This window comes from Oryza glaberrima, chromosome 5 (assembly GCF_000147395.1).
Source record: "Oryza glaberrima chromosome 5, OglaRS2, whole genome shotgun sequence".
Taxonomy (NCBI): Eukaryota; Viridiplantae; Streptophyta; class Magnoliopsida; order Poales; family Poaceae; genus Oryza; species Oryza glaberrima.
Window position 1 is genome coordinate 13,779,921 of NC_068330.1, and position 17,821 is coordinate 13,797,741.

At 41.8% G+C, this 17,821-nt stretch overlaps 2 protein-coding genes across 3 annotated transcripts; both read left to right on the forward strand.

Moving 5' to 3' along the window:
* Positions 1 to 1,245: 1,245 nt before the first annotated feature.
* LOC127773437 (LOB domain-containing protein 12-like) lies at positions 1,246 to 2,414 on the forward strand. Its single transcript, XM_052299496.1, has 2 exons — positions 1,246 to 1,602; positions 1,711 to 2,414. Exons 1-2 carry the CDS (start codon positions 1,447 to 1,449, stop codon positions 2,155 to 2,157), a joined length of 603 nt encoding a protein of 200 aa, XP_052155456.1. The 5' UTR covers positions 1,246 to 1,446; the 3' UTR covers positions 2,158 to 2,414.
* Positions 2,415 to 10,311: 7,897 nt separating this feature from the next.
* Positions 10,312 to 16,875, forward strand: LOC127774367 (cytosolic endo-beta-N-acetylglucosaminidase 1-like). 2 transcript variants are annotated; one of them, XM_052300596.1, is made up of 11 exons: positions 10,312 to 10,804; positions 10,932 to 11,069; positions 11,327 to 11,436; positions 11,532 to 11,643; positions 11,718 to 11,855; positions 12,138 to 12,250; positions 12,328 to 12,409; positions 13,030 to 13,110; positions 13,454 to 13,500; positions 15,573 to 15,708; positions 16,010 to 16,875. In XM_052300596.1, the coding sequence occupies exons 1-11, from the start codon at positions 10,337 to 10,339 to the stop codon at positions 16,748 to 16,750; spliced, it is 2,166 nt and encodes a 721-aa protein (XP_052156556.1). In that variant the 5' UTR covers positions 10,312 to 10,336; the 3' UTR covers positions 16,751 to 16,875. The 2 variants fall into 2 exon arrangements, with proteins under 2 accessions (XP_052156556.1, XP_052156557.1); XM_052300597.1 differs by having other exon boundaries at positions 11,718 to 11,825.
* The last annotated feature ends 946 nt before the right edge of the window (positions 16,876 to 17,821 follow it).

Sequence of the window (17,821 nt, forward strand, 5' to 3'; positions counted from 1 at the left end):
TACTTTAAACTGGGTCATGTTCTGGTAGAACTAGTAGAAGGTGAGGCCTAACTAAACTTGAGGTGATATATTAATACAGTTTGTTTGTATATGCTCATCCTTACCATGCATTATAAAAAAAACAAATGTAGGTAAAACATAAAAATACATCTTGATTAATCCAGAAAGTTGACAAACTAAAAATTTAAGTTGCATTAAATTTACATATATTAAAAAATTCTAGCCTATATATGTGGCAAAAGATAGATCATGAAAAACATTGGTCTCGGGAGAAGGGAATTCTGGAGGGTCCTTGCCACAGCAGCAAACTCAAAAAAAAAAAAAACTATATATCATATATATTTGTATAGTTAATTAGCACTACTGCAGTCTGCAGCTGCACGCACGTACCCTTGGTATCACGCGACGGGGAGGAGTAAACTCTACACTGCTCCATCGATTCTTTGCTTCAAGTCCACGATATACTATAGTAATTTGTTTGCATCCCTAGCTAGTACACATAATTAATCCAGAATATTAATTATAACTAGTCTGTTTTATCTTTCCTTAATTATATATCTTTCACCGATCACCTCTATTATTCCATATAGCACGAGTCAAATCCGACCATCGATCACATGCATGCACGCATGCATGAATGCATATGGTGCATGCTGCAACCAATTAATCCTCCTGTCGTCGATCGCAAAGAAATTATTGATCAAAATCTGACAGGAATTAATGGTTTGGCGTTTGTACTGATAAGATTCTTCCTTAGCTAATTGACGGTGACTTTGATGATGCCCTTGTGTCCAATGGAAACATCGCACCTGTGCCCATCTCCATAGCTTGGTTAATCTCTAATTTAACTAATTAGAGCCGATCTGAAACCGTACTAGTCCCCTTTGTCTTGCAGCTGTCAGTGACAGATTATATGGGAGAAAGCGCTAGCATGTAGTATCGTCCAGATTAAGTTAGGTTTACTTTTTACCCTGCTACCAGATTAACTTTTGTTAGTTTTTATTAATTAACCTCTCTCTCCTGGTCAGGGGGGTTGGCATCTCTTGAGAAGCTAACCAACAGCAGCAAGTGATTAATTACCCCTCTCGCCTCGTGTCTCAACACCAGGCAGGCATGCCTTGTCGTCGTCGTTGTCCTCCGTTAATTAGTTTCTACTATACCCCACCGTGTCTGTGTGTACATGTGTCGCTGTTTAGGTTATAAATATAGCTCGTTTCACACTCTCATGGCGATTCCTTCATATTCTTAAGCTCAAGCTGATCAAGTGTGTACTAGCTAGTAATTAGTCCTATCCTATATACTATAGTAGCTGGGTTGCTCGGCTCGCCGGAGATCTCCGGCCGGCTGCCGGCGGCGGTGAGCCGGTGACACTAATCACATATCGATCGTACACGCGCGCGTATTACGTGTGTGAAGGAACATTAGATAGATAGAGAGAGAGAGGGGATGGGCGGTGGGTCGCCGTGCGCGTCGTGCAAGCTGCTGCGGCGGCGGTGCACCAAGGACTGCATCTTCGCGCCCTTCTTCCCCGCCGACGACCCCCACAAGTTCGCCATCGTCCACAAGGTCTTCGGCGCCAGCAATGTCAGCAAGATGCTCCAGGTATTGCACGAACACGTATGTATAAGCTAGGTCGTCATCAATGGCGGCGCCACCGTGCATGCAAGAGCTTACGTCGTCTGATGTGATCGTGTGTTCCCAACAATGCAGGAGCTGCCGGCGCAGCAGCGAGGCGACGCGGTGAGCAGCCTGGTGTACGAGGCGAACGCCCGGATACGGGACCCCGTCTACGGCTGCGTCGGGGCCATCTCCTTCCTCCAGAACCAGGTGTCGCAGCTGCAGATGCAGCTCGCCGTCGCGCAGGCCGAGATCCTCTGCATCCAGATGCAGCACCGCGACGACGGCGCCGCCCACCAGCTGGACGCCGCCGCCGACCACCACCCGCTGCTGGATCAGCAGCAGCAACAGCAGATGGTCGTGGACGCCGCCGACGCGGCCGCCTCCTTCCTCGTGCAGAACGGCGGCGGAGGCGGAGGCCCCGCGGCGCAGCTGATAAGCGGCTACGGCTCGCCGGCGGCCGGCGGCGGCGGTGGCCATGGCGTGGTGCACTACGCGGCGGCGCAGGAGCATCTCAAGAGGGAGTCGCTCTGGACGTAGCTAGTCAGGTCAACGCATGCACGTTAGCTTGGCGTACGTGTAGCCGAGCCGTGCTAGACTGCTAGCTAGCTAGGGCTAGCTTTGAATTAATTAGATCGGTAATTAGTTAATTCTGATGACTCTTATGTTTTTTTTTCTCTTTTCCTCCCCAGTTTCTTGCTGTAGCGTATGTAGTGATGTACTTGTGATCCAAATCGAACTAGCTAGTTGGAGATCACTCTAGTTTCATTGCGGAATTACTCTCTTCGATTATATAATTCTTGACGTTTTCAAAGAAGTTAGAGTTAAACTTTTATAACTTTGATTAGCTATAAATTAATTAATTAATTAATTAGTTTAAAGTAACTAGAAAAACACATATAGATTTATCTTACAAAGTACTATAATAAAAGTAAAAAATAAATTTATTTATTATATATATCATACTAGAAAAATATAGTCAAAAATATATTTTGGAGACGGTGCCATTGTCCAAAACGTCAAGAATTATGGAACTAGAGTGAGTACTAGAAAACTTCTGCAAGCTTTTGCTTCCAAAATTTTCAGATTTGTGATCATCGGATCGCCTCAAGATGTGTGCGTGAAGGGAATAAATTGCTAAAAAGAAATTTTCACACATGTCACAAGTAAAATCTCGGTGCTAGCCAACAAAACCATAGTTGAATACAAATTTTACATAAGTTATATCGTAATTATAGTATAGTTACAATACAGTTACGGTTACAGTGTAGTTACAATGTAATTATACTGCAATTACATCTAAAATGTTTTTACTCAATAAACTTGCGGTAGATTTTTAGGTACTCTCTTTTTATTGTGATCATGTGATCTTCATGTGCTCTCCAACATTGTGTTCTTAGGTTTTTCTCATTTATGGCCAAAATGGGTGCCTTTTGCGCGTTTAAAACAAATTTAATCTTAGAAAAAAATAATATGTGAAACGATCTATCACAGCCTAATTACATTATTTTTTTTCAAGAAAAATGGACAAATTAAACATTACCTGAAACCCTAAAGTGATGACTATGCATGTATGAAGTGAATAAGTGTGACCACGAAGAAGGCTTATCCTCATGGAATTAATGTATGAGAAATTAAAATGAAGTTCACACTGGATATGTCATGCATGAGGACATCGTTAACGCGTGACCAATTGTTAATTTAATGATTTTGCTCTAATTGAATGTGGATAATTAGGAAGAAGTATCATGCTTGCATGTGACCAAGAGGTCGATCTCACCACATGGATACTTGATTAAATTAGAACACTATAAATTACTAATCACATCTTCCTTATCAGACAAACAACTGTCCCCCTCCCTAAGATCTCCAAATGGGCGGTGTTCATATACGCGTGTACGTTTTAAACTTAATTGATTTAGGTTTTTCATGATCTTTTAAACCTTGGAGTATCTAATCTTGATTCGCCTTCGTGCAGTCACGATTCGTGCGAATCAAAGATTTAGTTAGCTAGATGAAAACAATAGGTAGGCCGGACATATATTTTATAGTGGATAAAATTTATATGAAGAGCCCTATCAAACATTATATAGAGTAATCATACATTGCTAAATTGCTTTCGTGGCTTTGCTGCAAAGTTTACAAAGTGCAGAAAAACATTCCTCTCTCAACTTCTGACTAAACTCGAAATCTAGGCTAAACCCTAACTTTTTTTTCAAAATTATTCTCTCTCAAAATCGATACCGAGAGATCTCAACCCCTCTTCTATTCATACCCTAAGGTGGTAGCATAAAAGCCGTGAATCCAACATAGATAAGTAGTCCTAATTCCTTAGGAAACTCATCCTTACATCAACTTCTCCCAAATTGATTCTCGATCCATCATCGTCAATACTCTCCTGAGGCATCAAGGCGCACCTACACATGAATAAATAGGAAACTATATCCGAGCACAAAGTTCTTTCCTAACTTGACTCAACATCAGCACACAATAGTATAACTGTCAACGGTCGTTAAGTACAAACTTTAATTGTCAACTCCTGTATAAAAGAACTAAAATATTATATCAAAACTTAGTAGTAGGGGTTTATTACTAATCATTTCCACTAGTTTTGGTTAAAATAGGTATGCAGGTCATTTAAGGAAAAAAAAATGCACCCGCTATGCGATAAAATGAACCTCCGGCCAATCATATGCTATTACAAAGATTGGAGGGCCCACCTAATAGTCAAAACCGACCTAAAGTGGGACCAAACCTCCCTCAATCGCTAAGGGCCCACCTGTCAGAGACTGGAGAAGGCGGTGGCCAGGGGAGGCTGGTCTGGTTTAGCCGAATCATGGTTCGGCCAAACCAAACTTGGCGCCTTCGGCTAACACCTTACACGTGGTGACTCCCCATTGGTCCTCAATGACGGTTAAGGGATGTTACCGACATTTCCAACTGCCTACAACTGTCATTGGCACACTATATAAGGAGGAGGCTTTCACACTTGTAACACACACAACTTAAGCTCAAGTAGAGTATAACTCACTTGTTAGCTTCACTTTAGTACGTTGGTTTAGTGAGAGAGTGAGGGCAAGCTATGGAAGGAGTGCCCCAAGGTATCGAATAATTCTTGCCGAGAATTTTCGGAGGAGTGCCGGGTTTATTGGCATTCTTCTAATGGAATTTCGGAGAACCGCTGCCTTCTTCTCGTTTGTACCTCGGGTAACTCGGCGGATGCTTCCTTTTATAAATACTAGGACTCTGGATAAAGAAGAAAGTTCCTACGCAAGGCTAGAGTAGTAATCAATAACTTAGGCGTGGTGTCTAGATTAGCGGTTACCTTTGTTTGTTGTGTGCTCTACGGAAAGTGAGGTATGTGGCAGGTGGTGATAGCCATATCCATCCTTTGCATCCCTTCACGTTCGGGTACATCATAGAACTCAAGGCCGGACTCAGCCTGGCAGACCAGGGGAGGGCTAGTGCCCGAATCATTTGATAGAGTTTTACCTTTAACTTAAGCTAGCTAATTGAATCCATATGAATCCTCTCTATCCAATCTTGTTATTAGTTGTTGTCCTTGGATCTAATCCTGTTCTTAGATAGTATACACATGTTCCTTGTATTCAATACCCTTGTAATACTTTAAGAGGAAGTGCATGCTACGTCGATATCCGTGCACTTGCGGATTTATCTGTGATCGTAAGAAATACCAACAATAATATATGATAGAAAATCATCTATAAGTCATAAACATGAAGAAATCATCGTATGTCAAGAAATCAACCTGAAAACTGGCTCCAACCTGGAGCTAACTGGTCAGACCATCGGGTTGGCTGGTTTGATTGCAACTATAACTCCGGTTTGACCGGCGCACACTACCTGATCTGACCTCAAAGCAAAACAATTGTTCCCCCGAAAAACAAAAACATTGTTATCATAGTTGTCTGGTCTGACCGGCCAGATCTATAGAAAAACTACTTCGCTAATTTTCCACCAAGGCACCAAAAACGTTTTAACTTTGGTCAAAGTCAAACTGTTTCAAGTTTGACTAGTTTATAGACAAAAATAGTAATATTTATAATACTAAATTAGTATCATCAAATCAATAATTGAATATATTTTCATAATAAATTTGTCTTGGGTTGAAAATGTTACTACTTTTTTCTATAAATTTGGTTAAATTTAAAGCAGTTTGATTTTGACCAAACTCAAAAACGTCTTATAACCTGAAATAGAGGGAGTAATTCATATGCCAATTGTTCATCACAACACATATATATCAAAACATTGATTTCACACAAGCAAGTTTTTTTTCCTACTTATCACAACTCTAGTTTCTTTTCTAAATCTATTATATTATTAAAACAGCTTTGAAAGGAGACACCACGTTTGCTGTGGGGGCTAGAAATTCCCACATTAATCGGAGAAAAAAAGGAGAGTCCAATAGCTGAAATTCGGTATTAAAAATAAGCAATATTAAAAGAAGAGTCCATATAAGAACCCAATACAAGTTTAATCAAAATTCATAATAAAAATAAAATAAAATCTGTAATTAGAAAAGAAAATGAGAGTCTATGTAGGAATACAATTTAAAAATAACTAAAATTCGGAATTAAAAATAAGGAATATTGAGATAAGAGTCCATATAAGATCCCAATACGAGATTAATTAATATTCAAAATAAAAATAAAAATTAAATCCGAAATTAGCAAAAAGAAAAAGAAGAGTTCAAGTAGGAATACAATTTAAAATTAACTAAAATTCGGAATTATAAAATAGCAATACTGAAAGAAGAATCCATATAAGAACCCAATATGAAATTAATTAAAAATTCAGACTAAAAAATAAAATAATATCTAAAATTAGAAAAAATAAAAGAGAGTTAAAGTAGGAATACAATTTTGAAACAACTGAGATTCAAAAATAAAAAATAAAAATATTAAAAGAACACTATACAGTATTAATTAAAATTTGAAAAAAATAAATTCTGAAATTAGAAAAAAAATATTTCAATTAGGAATACAATTTATAAATAGCTAAAATTGGTGATAAAAATTAAATACTATTGAAATAAAAGACCATCTAAAAACATGACAAGATAAATTAAGTAACATGCTTATAAAAGAGTAAAGTGGTGACAGTTAATACGACATATAAAAACTATTAATAAAACACCAAATAGAATCCTAATAACGATTAAAAGGAGAGACGACAGGCATGCCGTGAAGCAAACGGGCAAGGTGATTAATCATAGTCGATTTTTTAAATCTCAATGACAATAAAAAGGAGAAGCAACGGGCGGGGTGTATAGGAGTATAGTTGTAGAGCTGCCAACGGTTGGCGGAACTTCTAGAAGAAAAAAAAATGAATTCCAACGATAGTTATATTTTATTTTTAGAATCTCAATGACAATAAAGGGTAGACAGCGGATAGGTCATAGAGGAATATAGTGGCATCGTTTAATGGGACTTCTAAAAATTATAAAATATGATACCCAACAAGACAATAAACTCTAAAAACTACAAGGTCCAATTTTTAAAGGTTCGGAACTTCTAAAAGTAAAAAAAAACCCAATGATAATCATGTTCGATTTAAAAATCTCAATGACAATAAAGAAGGGAGGCAGCGGATGAGCCATAAAGGAGTACAATGCCAAAGCTGCTGACGGTTTGGCGGGACTTCTAGAAAGTAAAAAATGAACCTGAACGAAACTACAAGGTCCAATTTTTAAACGTTCGGAACTTCTAAAAGTAAAAAAAAAAACCCCAATGATAACCATGTTAGATTTTAAAATCTCAATAACAATAAATAAGCGAGGCGGCGGGCGAGGTATAAAAGGAGTACAATGCCAAAGCCGCTGACGGTTTGGCGGGACTTCTAGAAAGTAAAAAATTAACCCGGACGATAATTATGTTCGATTTTTAAAATCTCAATGACAATAAAGAGAAAAGGCAGCGGACGGGACGTAGAGGAGTAATGGCAGCGTTTGACAGGACTTCTAGAAATTATAAAAACGAAACACAATGAGACAATAAATTCTAAAAACTACAAGATCTAATTTTAAATGGTTACAAGGAGAATGAATAGAATTTGTGGTAGATCGAGCAAGCAAATAAATAATGATATGACAGAAGTAAGGGGTAGCAGCTGGTGTGACTTTTAAAAACTATATAATTAGAAATACGGGGATGATAAGGTTTGATCTTTCAAAGTCTTAAGACAACGAGATAGCTATTTAATAAATTTTAGAGTAATTTTAAGTAAAATCATACTGAAAAATATATGATTTTGTTTAGGGGCTAGCCGCGCAATTGCGCGGGGCACCCAGCAAGTTTGTTAGAAGTAAGTAGAAAATAAACTATTCAATGGTTTTTTATACTTGTGGACTATGGCAGGATTGTCCGTTTGCATTTAGAAAAAGTACACTGAAGGTCCCTCAACTTGTCATCGAGTTACAAAATCATCCGCAAACCGCAAAACCGGATACAACGCATCCCCCAACTTATAAAACCAGTGCAAATCCTTCAGCGGTTTTGACCCTGGTTTTGGCCGACGTGGCAGCTAAGTCAGTGTGGGACCCACGCGGGCCCCGCATGTTAGGATGGCACGTCAGCCTCTCCCTTCCTCTCCTTTCCTCCCCACGTGACTGTGATCGCGGCGCCGCTGAGGTGAAGGCGGCGGTCGATGCGCGTGGCGGCGCCGACGCCCGCGCCACCGCGGCTAGTGCTGGGCGGGTTCGAGAAGGAGCAGGAGGACGTCGCGCTTGCCCCCTCCTCCTCTCCGACTCCAATCATCGCGCCGCCCCCCTGTCCTCTCCAACTCCCCCTTTCCCGCCCCTCTGGCGCCGCTCACCCTCGCCGCCTGTGGCCATGGTGTTCGGCCCCGCCGCCGTGCAGAGGTACGGCCCCGACATGACGCTGCGGGAGGCGCTGGACGGGACGGGAGACATCTACCGGACGCTGCTGCGGGAGGCCACGGCGGTGCTCCTCAACGCCTACTACAACACTCCCGGCGTCGCAGCCGCCGCCGCCACCGCGCTCGCCCGCCAACGCCGCCTCGCCCCGCCGCAACGCGGGAGCAGGAGGGCGTCAACGGCAGGATGGCGGCTTATAGGGACATTGACGCGGTCGTGGCTGCTGGGGAAGAAGAACATGGAGCAGGAGTCCTATCTTGTAGTCGTCTCGTCGGTGGCGGCGACGTTTCAACGGAGCTCGCTTGCGTGGTTTTCTTGGGAGAGGACAGAGGAGCAAAACAATTGCGTGGATGATGTATTAACCGGCGACGGCGGCGGTGACCGCGGATGTCAGCAAAACACAAGGATCAAAACTCTGAAAACGCTCACGCTCACTCTTCTCTGAATATTGCAGGACTGCAACAGTAGTCTGAAGAATTTCAGGAAACGTGAAAACTAAAGAAAGAACAGACTAGGAATTTTGTGCAGCGAAACTTCTGTTGCTTTTCGGTTTTCTCTATTTATTCTCCTCCACCAAAATATCCAACAACGGACGGGTGGATCGTCGTCTGCACAGGCTGAGGTGGCCTGTGATCCCTCTGGTATCGCCGGGTAACTAGGTGCCCGTCGTGGCGAGCGCGGGTGCGCTCGTCGCCACGGAGACCGACAAAGCGGGGGTAGTAGGGGCGCCACCGGGGACGGTCGTGGCGAGCCACCTGGTCGCGCAGCGACCGACCGTGGCGAGGGCCTGAGCCGAATGCCCCAGGGATGGCGCCGCCTGGCTGGGACTGACACTCTCGACCACGGCCGGGCGCAGGGAGGCGGCGGCGTGTACTACATGGTTTGAAGTGGGGATTGAGCAATGGTTTGATGCTGCTTAATTGAAGGAGCCATGGCGGCTGTCCTCTCTCGCTGGCCGCTGCCGCTCCACTCCTGCCACGCAGTAGAGGGGCAGTAGGCCAAGTTGGCCCCGCGCGAGTGCCGCCGCCGCCGCTCCACCACCTCGCCTCCCCCAAATCCCATGCCCGTCGCCTCCTGCCCGACGAGCCGAAGCTTAGCCACCCTTAGACAGGCCCCGCCTCCGCCTCCGCGCCCACCGCCATGCTCCAGCCCTCCCTATGCTCCCCCTTCGCGCTCCTTTGTACTCCCGCCACTGATGCCCTCCTGCTACTGCATTGCCGCCGCTGGCGCGTCGCTCGTCGCTGGCCGCCGGACCTCCTCCTCTCCCGCCTCGCCCCGCCGACCCTCCTCCCCACCCGTCAGCCGGCCTGCCGCCTGCCCAAATGAGAAGAGAGAGAGAGGATGAAGGGAGAGAAGGGAAAGAGAGGGAGAGGGGTGATGACGTGATCACCCTGACACGTGGGGCCCACGTGGGTCCTATGCTAACTCAGCTACCACGTGGAATAAAACCGGATCAAAACCACATAAGGATATAAAGTGAATCAGTTTTATAAGATGAGGATGAATATATCTGGTTTGGTGGTTGGAGGATGATTTTGTAACCCGATAACAAGATGAGGGACATTTGATGTACTTTTTTTTTTTTCATTTCGCCTGCTTATGGGTTGTGGGCGCTTGTGCACATATGCTTAGCACGGCCTGCTTAATGCATCGTTTGGCATGGCCACATGGGCCAAATCCCGGCTTTTCCTGGGATGGGCCGACCTGAGGCTAAATGTAAGCCTATCCCCACGGATGGGCCAGTAAATGAACTAAATTCCCGGCCCATTTACGATGGCATGTGTGGGCTCCCCGGTCTCCGCCGCCGTTCTCTGCCATGCCATGCCATTCTCGCCGCGCCGCCTCCTCCGCCGCCTCCGCAGCATGCTCCCCTCCGCCGCCCCCGCCGCCGCCGCCGCCGGAGAAGAAGAAGAAGAAGGCGAGCGGCGGCCGTGGGAGCCGCCCTTCGACGCGTCCCAGCCGGCGCCGCCCATCTCCTACCCCATCACCACGCTCGCGGCGCTCGCCTCCCGCGCCTACCTCTCCGAGGCCGGCAACTTCCACCTCCCCTTCAACCGCGCCTCCTCCTCGCCCCGGGCCGCGCCGCTCCCGCCCCGGCGCCGCATCCTCGCGTGCCACGACTTCCGGGGCGGGTACCGCGACGACGCGGCGCCGCAGGGGGGCCACGACCCGGGCGCCTACGCGCTCTGGCACTGGCACCTCATCGACGTCTTCGTCTACTTCTCACACTACCTCGTCACGCTCCCGCCGCCGTGCTGGGTCAACGCCGCCCACCTCCACGGCGTCAAGGTGCGCGCGCCCCCTCCCCAATCTCCAGCTTCTTGGGAGTTCTTGTTACTTCGATTGAGTGGATCGGGATCGGTTCTCGCATCCGCTCGATTGACGTTTGTTTCTGCTTGGCGGTCTGTGAGCGAAGGTTTTGGGGACGTTCATCACAGAGTGGGAGAAAGGTGCAGAGATCTGCGAGGAGATGCTTGCTACGGAGGCTTCTGCCCAAATGTATGCTGAAAGGCTAACAGAGCTGGCTGCTTACTTGGGCTTTGATGGCTGGCTGGTAATCACTTTCATGGTATCTTGAGTTTGATATTGTATTCTAAATGATACTTTTTGAGGAAAATATGCAATGTACCAACTGAAAAGATGATTCACGTTCATTAAATGAGATTTTGTGGAAGGTGGGAGTATGTAGAGAGAACAAAATATTTAAATTCACTGGTCACCTTAAGTGTGGAGAAATTTGTTTGATGGCATTTTATTAATCATCCATATTATTGGGCATGTATCTGTCACTGATACTGAATCATCTTTCAGATCAATATTGAGGTTAAACTCGACATACAATTCATTGATAACCTGAAAGAATTTATCAATCATCTAACCAAGACAATGCATGCTGCTGTTCCTGGATCATTAGTCATATGGTAGGGTTGATATTTCCTACTGTGTTATAAGAAGGCAGCTTTTAGATGTAAAACTTTGTTTGGTGAGTTGCTGTGTCTTTGACTTGGCTCTGCAGGTATGATGCAATTACTATAAAAGGTGCCCTTGACTGGCAGAATAAGCTTAACGAGTATAACAAGCCATTCTTTGACTTGTGTGATGGACTGTTTAGCAATTATACTTGGAAGGTAATCCTCTCTTTTCTTGTTCACCTTCTGCAAACTGAAACTATGGCCTGTTGAAATTCACATGACATCTCCAGGCAAAATATCCACAAGAATCAGCTGTAGTTGCTGGTGAAAGGAAGTACGACGTGTACATGGGTATTGATGTTTACGGACGAAACACTTTCGGTGGTGGTCAGTGGAATGTATGTGAAAGGATCTCCAAATTTTGTCTCGTAATGTTCTATTATCACCAAGACAATTACATGCATTGTTAACAGAAAACAACACCATATTCCTTTTTGTCTCTGCTTTAGACTGGCAACTGAATCAGTGAAGCCTTTCAGTGCAACTGTAACATTTTTCTTGCAAAATCAGCTGTTAAATAAATGACTTCTACACCAGAGCAGTAGATCATCCTTCTCTCCTTTACTTTTATTTCCATGTATTGTAAAATGTAAATGAATTCTATTCAACTTCTCACCTTCTATTTTCGGTTTAACTACCTATTGTTCTAGACCAATGTTGCCCTTGATCTACTCAAGAAAGATGATGTCTCAGCTGCCATATTTGCACCTGGATGGGTATATGAAACTAAGCAACCACCTAACTTTCGGACTGCACAAAATCGGTATTGAAGTGCTGGCTTCCTTCAATTGCATATTGCATATGCTCTTTCTGCTAAGTATTTGCCTAAAAATTATGCAGTTGGTGGGGTCTTGTTCAAGAATCATGGGGTGTTCTTCAGAGTTATCCAAAACAGTTGCCTTTTTACTCTGATTTTGATCAGGTAGATTCTCAGCATCAACTCATTGTTATTCTGGTACTAATTGTCTGAATACCATTCCTTTGTATAGCAGATGAGTCAATACTTGTATATCTTTATTCCTTAAAAAGAAGACTTGGTGATGGTGTTGGTATGCTGTATGATCATCCTCTGTGGTAGGACTCGTCTAGAACTCTAGATGTGTGTTGTTTGTAGATACTTTTTTTTTAATTACTGCATGTTCACATGTATATGGATGGGCAGGATGGCTGGTTGATTTAAATATTTATTTTAGATTTTAGGACCATTAATTTGGTATTTAAAATTATAATATATGATATACATGCTTATTTGGAAATGGTTGCAGCCAGGGCACTGTGTTATTATACTGAGAATTGTTCATGATAATTTATGTAGTAGCTGTCTGCAAAACCTTTCCACTCATAAATGCATTGTTTAATGCGAACTTATAGAAACAAATAACTATTTGAACATGACAATTACTTCTTCAGGCATTAAAGTGCCATTATGCAATTTTTTTGTTGTTAAGTATTCTCCTCCACGGGGTTCTCAAACATCCAAATTTTCTATGTTCTCTTTTCCTTTTCTAATGTTTTGGCTTCTGAACCTCTACTTTCTTTCAGGGTCATGGTTACCAGGTATCAATTGAAGGGGTCAAAGTTTATGGTGCTCCATGGGACAATATTTCTTGCCAAAGTTTCCAGGTAGAGTGCTGTCAACAGATTTTGTAGAATCATCCCTTCTGTGTAATATTGTTTATAAGTTATGCTCTATACATCCTAGCATTTGCTCGATCTAAACAATTCCATATATACATACCCATACTGTGTGATTAGCAGTTACTTATTTGACTGATATGTTAATGATGACTTTTGTAAATATGGTTGTTACTATGTTCTCCAATAAAGAAAGGTTTTACATTCTGATGCTAAAACTTTTATTTTAGTAGCGTGACTAGCATCACCTGTCGTTTTTGTCTCAAGTTTGACGCTTTTCTATGAATTTCACTTCTCTCAACTCATTCATGTTATTGTGATCCATTTTTAGCCTATGCTGAAATATGCTGGAGATCGAGGTCTGCAAACTGTTATCAAGTAAGCTCATTTTTAGTTTAGCATGCATTAGGGCACACAGACAATAGCCTATCTAGCTTGTTACTGACTGCTAGGCTATTAGCCTATCTTGCACTGTATTTCTTATGAAGTGGTATGGGAGAAGAAATAGAGAGCTTGTTGCTTGCATGAGTAACAATCGAGCTGTCTGATTAAGACGTGAATAATAACATAAGCATTATTGAAGGATGAACTTGTCATTTTGTCAGATCGTTTCCTAGAGAATGTGCAAGAATTTATTTACTATGCAGCTCTTTAGTAATTATATTCTCTTTCCTCTAGTAATTATCAGGAATATCCTTTCGTGAATTATGTTGTTTTGATTTCCTATAGTATTCTCAAATCTATTTTCTAATATTTGTTCTTGAAAAGAGAATCGGTTTACAATTTATTTGATGACCAATATTTGACTCATCATCTGCCTGCATTTTTGGTTTTTTTTCTCTTCTATAGCTTTATTATTTAAAATTAAACCTCTCCAGGTTTAAAATAAACAAAAACTAAACCTTGTATAACATTAGACAATGTCAGGTTTTTTGTGCCATGCTGTATGATAAGGATATTGCAAAATAACGAATTCAATATCATTTTATCTAAACATAATATTTCACACCAAAATGGAAGGATGTCAAGTTCATGTATCTGTCTCTTGAGGCTGCAAGTGCTGGTGTCCTGCAGTTTCCCTCTTTAGGGGCTGATTAGTTCCCTTCCTGAAATGAATGGCAAAGCTCCTGTGCCCTTAGTCCCTCACTATGAAAACAAAATGAGATGAAATAAATCCATTTTACACCCTGCACTTGAAAGTCTAGAAATCAGCCTGGAACTACAAAACTTGACTTTTTAGCTTTTACCACTCCAAACTCATGAAACCATTCAGTTTTTAGTGTTAGGCTGATTTTCCAAATTACATGTTTTCAGTTGGCATAGTAGCTCAACCCAGAAATAAGTCTTCACTAGCCCTGTGCCAACAAGAACTCACTGTCAGAAGGCTTAGGGATATATAGTGATGGCGAAATACAGTGATATGTAAATGCATGTCTGGACCGGTCAAGGGTTCCATGATAATTTAAGGTTATGTAATGGAGCATAACTGTCAGAAGGCTTAGGCATATAGGGAGGTAGGGATGGATTTGAGAATTGAGAGGTGTTGGAAACTTTCCCATAGTCAAATCTTTCATATTTTGTCCTACAACCATGCCATGAACAAATATAGCAGCAAATATGAACCAATTTTCATGTTATTTTCTGTGTAAGCATAAAGTATAAAAAAAATGGATGGACAACAGCTCACCAGCCTACTCTTGCTCTCTCTTTATTGCTTTGCTTGAGATGTATACAATAGTGGGAATACTCCTGAGTTTAATCAATTTATAGTGAGGAAGGTTATTCTACTAGACAGATACTCTATGAGTTACTATGTATCTTACTACTACATTTAGGAAAGGGTCCACGTAGATGAGATTCCTTGGGAAGGAATTATTCCACAACACTCTTCCTTGTGCACTTTTCCAATGTCATGCTCATGACTCATTACAAACTCCTAGGAAAACCCAGTGGTTGAAAAATGTTCAGTGCAGTGCAGAGATCACATGTGTAGTTCCCATATATTGCCCCATCAAAACCTTACATTAAATCAAATGAAAGGACAACACGTTACGAATCTGAATTCTATTCATATAGGCCAACTGAAATTGATACTGATGATAACTATTGGACAAAATAGTTCAGTTTCAGAATTACTTTTGGAGATCTTATGAGATCAGGACTTTAATACACTTGAAAATTGATGAGTAGTTTCGTGGAGATCATCGTAAAAAGGGAGAGAACAAACCATAGTAACTGTATTCTCCATAAGCTGTGATGATAATGTTGGACAGTAATATCTCCTTTTCTGGACAAGTGGCTGTTACTGATTTTGTAGTACTAGAAGTTTTGCTTCCTTTTGTCAAATTAATAAGAGAGCAAGTGAATTTTATGTCCCTGTACACTCCTTCCATCTAATTGTTAGTATTCTTTTCTGAATTATAACAAAATAGTTGCCACTTGATTCATAGTTTCGAGGATGAACCATACAGTGGAGGGAATTGTGTTACAGTGAAGGGAAGTCTCCAGCAGAATGAAATTTTCTCAGAACAGCTTTTTAATGGGGGCCTTTCCATGGAGGGGGAATCTGTATATGTGTTTTATTCAGTAAGCAATCTGTCTTTCCGTTTATACCATGTTATTTTAACTTTAGCCAAAAGATTATCTACCTTAGCCACATGTCCGCGTCATATTTTGGAAAAACAGAAGAAGCAAGCGAAGGCATATTTCTATTTAGATATTGCATCTTCTCTGAAAGAACGATACATGTGCATCTGTACCTTGGCATGCTATTTGTTTTAAGTTAGGCCTTTTTTTTCTTCTATACACATCTGCACCTTTGCATGCGATTTGTTTTAAGTTAGGCCTTATTTTTCTTCTGTTAAATGACCATCCCTGTTAACTGTAGGTAAAAGCCGATGAACGCTCTGGTTTAGGGTTGTCACTGGATTTGTCATCCGGAAACAATGAGAGCAGTTCCATTCTTATTGCTGATGACACAGCAGCATTCACAAGAAAGAAACAACACCGAAAATATGGCTCATATGTTAAAGCTGATAAGGCAGAACCACACACTCCAGTTCACCAAAATTGGGTTGTCTACAAAGCAACTATCCAGCCCAGTGCTGGCTTTACATTAACTGGGATCAACATAGTCTGCACAATGAAAACCACTAGCGGAACTGATCCAGAAACAGATGGAGATGGAAGCTCAGAAGCAGGTGCAAACAGATCATTGCATTACCATGCATCGCTTGGCCATGTTAGCATTCGAAACACTGAAGAAACAGAGTTCCCTCCAGCAAGATCATGGGTGACGGAAGGCGAGTACATCTCCTGGTCGAATGGTTCAGATGAATCTAAACTTGCAAGCCTGAAAATCAGTTGGGAACTTGAAAATAAACAGCAGGCACCATTCATGAAGTACAATGTCTATGTTGAGAAGTTAACTGCAGACTCAAATGCAAAGGCTCCCAGAATTTTCCTTGGAGTTGCCAGCGTACAAGTCTTCTATGTATCTGACCTAGAGGTCCCCAGCGAAGTCACTACTCTGAAATTTTTCATTCAACCGTGTGGGCGTGATGGGAGTTGCCAAGGACTGCACGAATGCCCAAAGTTCCATTTGGTTCCTGTTGATTCTGCCATGTAACATTTATCTGCCTACCTTGCTGTTTTCAGTACTCTATGTTTTCACATCATTTATCACGTTATATGTTTATAAACAGAATCGTTCAATGTGATCTTTCAATAAAGAGTAAATCATGTTGTTACCTACTTTCAAATTCAATTATGATTTTACCCCCTCCTTTTAGGGTTTATGATTTTACCCTCACTTTTTTCAAATGAAGCTACCGTTTGCTCTCACTTTGGATGACCATTTGATGGGCCTAGAATAAGAGAGCGAAAAAAATAGTTAAAATTACAGAGTAAATAGAAATGGACCACTAGGAATGAACGTGTACAATGGATTTATAGTTTCGAGTCTTGCGTAATTTTCAAACAATGGATATAGTCTGTTTTAAATGAAATAACCAAAAGAGAGACATGTTAAAATTAGAGAAAAAAATGGTTGTAAAATCTAATTTTAGTGCATTGTAACGGAATGTAATTGTATTGTAACTGTGTTTAACCAAGTGTAACTACAAGCTGGATATACAAGAACACAAATCCTGATGTAACATCCTATGGACGAAAAAGTGAAAAATAGGAGTCCAAAAAACTGTCGCAAGTGGAATAGCAAATCCATATTCTAGTGCAGGTTATGCCATACAATGCAAAATCTCCAACCATTGCAACAAGGTTAGTAGATGAAGACAAGGGCCAAGCAGATGGTGGATCTACGATGGATGGATTGTTCTTAACAAACCTAGATGCAAATCACTATTCAAATAACAAATTACTCTTACAAATTGACAACTAAGCGTCATGCTTAGAGTAGTAGCTTTGTGTAACAGAAATCCTATCTATCAGCGTTTCTGCCCTGCTACCCCAGGTTACAATAAGTTGATACACAACTAATTCAAACAGCAAGAAAATAATCTCGTGAAAACCTGGAGGAGAATAACTTTGTAGCATACTGTATCATTTTTCTGTACTACGAGTGCTTCATTTTCCAGCCTCCGTGTAGGTACCGGACCACATGTCAGCCAGCCACTGAAGTTAACTTAACAAAAATTCTCTAATTATTTGCCCAAATGTATGCTGCCATCGACAAATGACC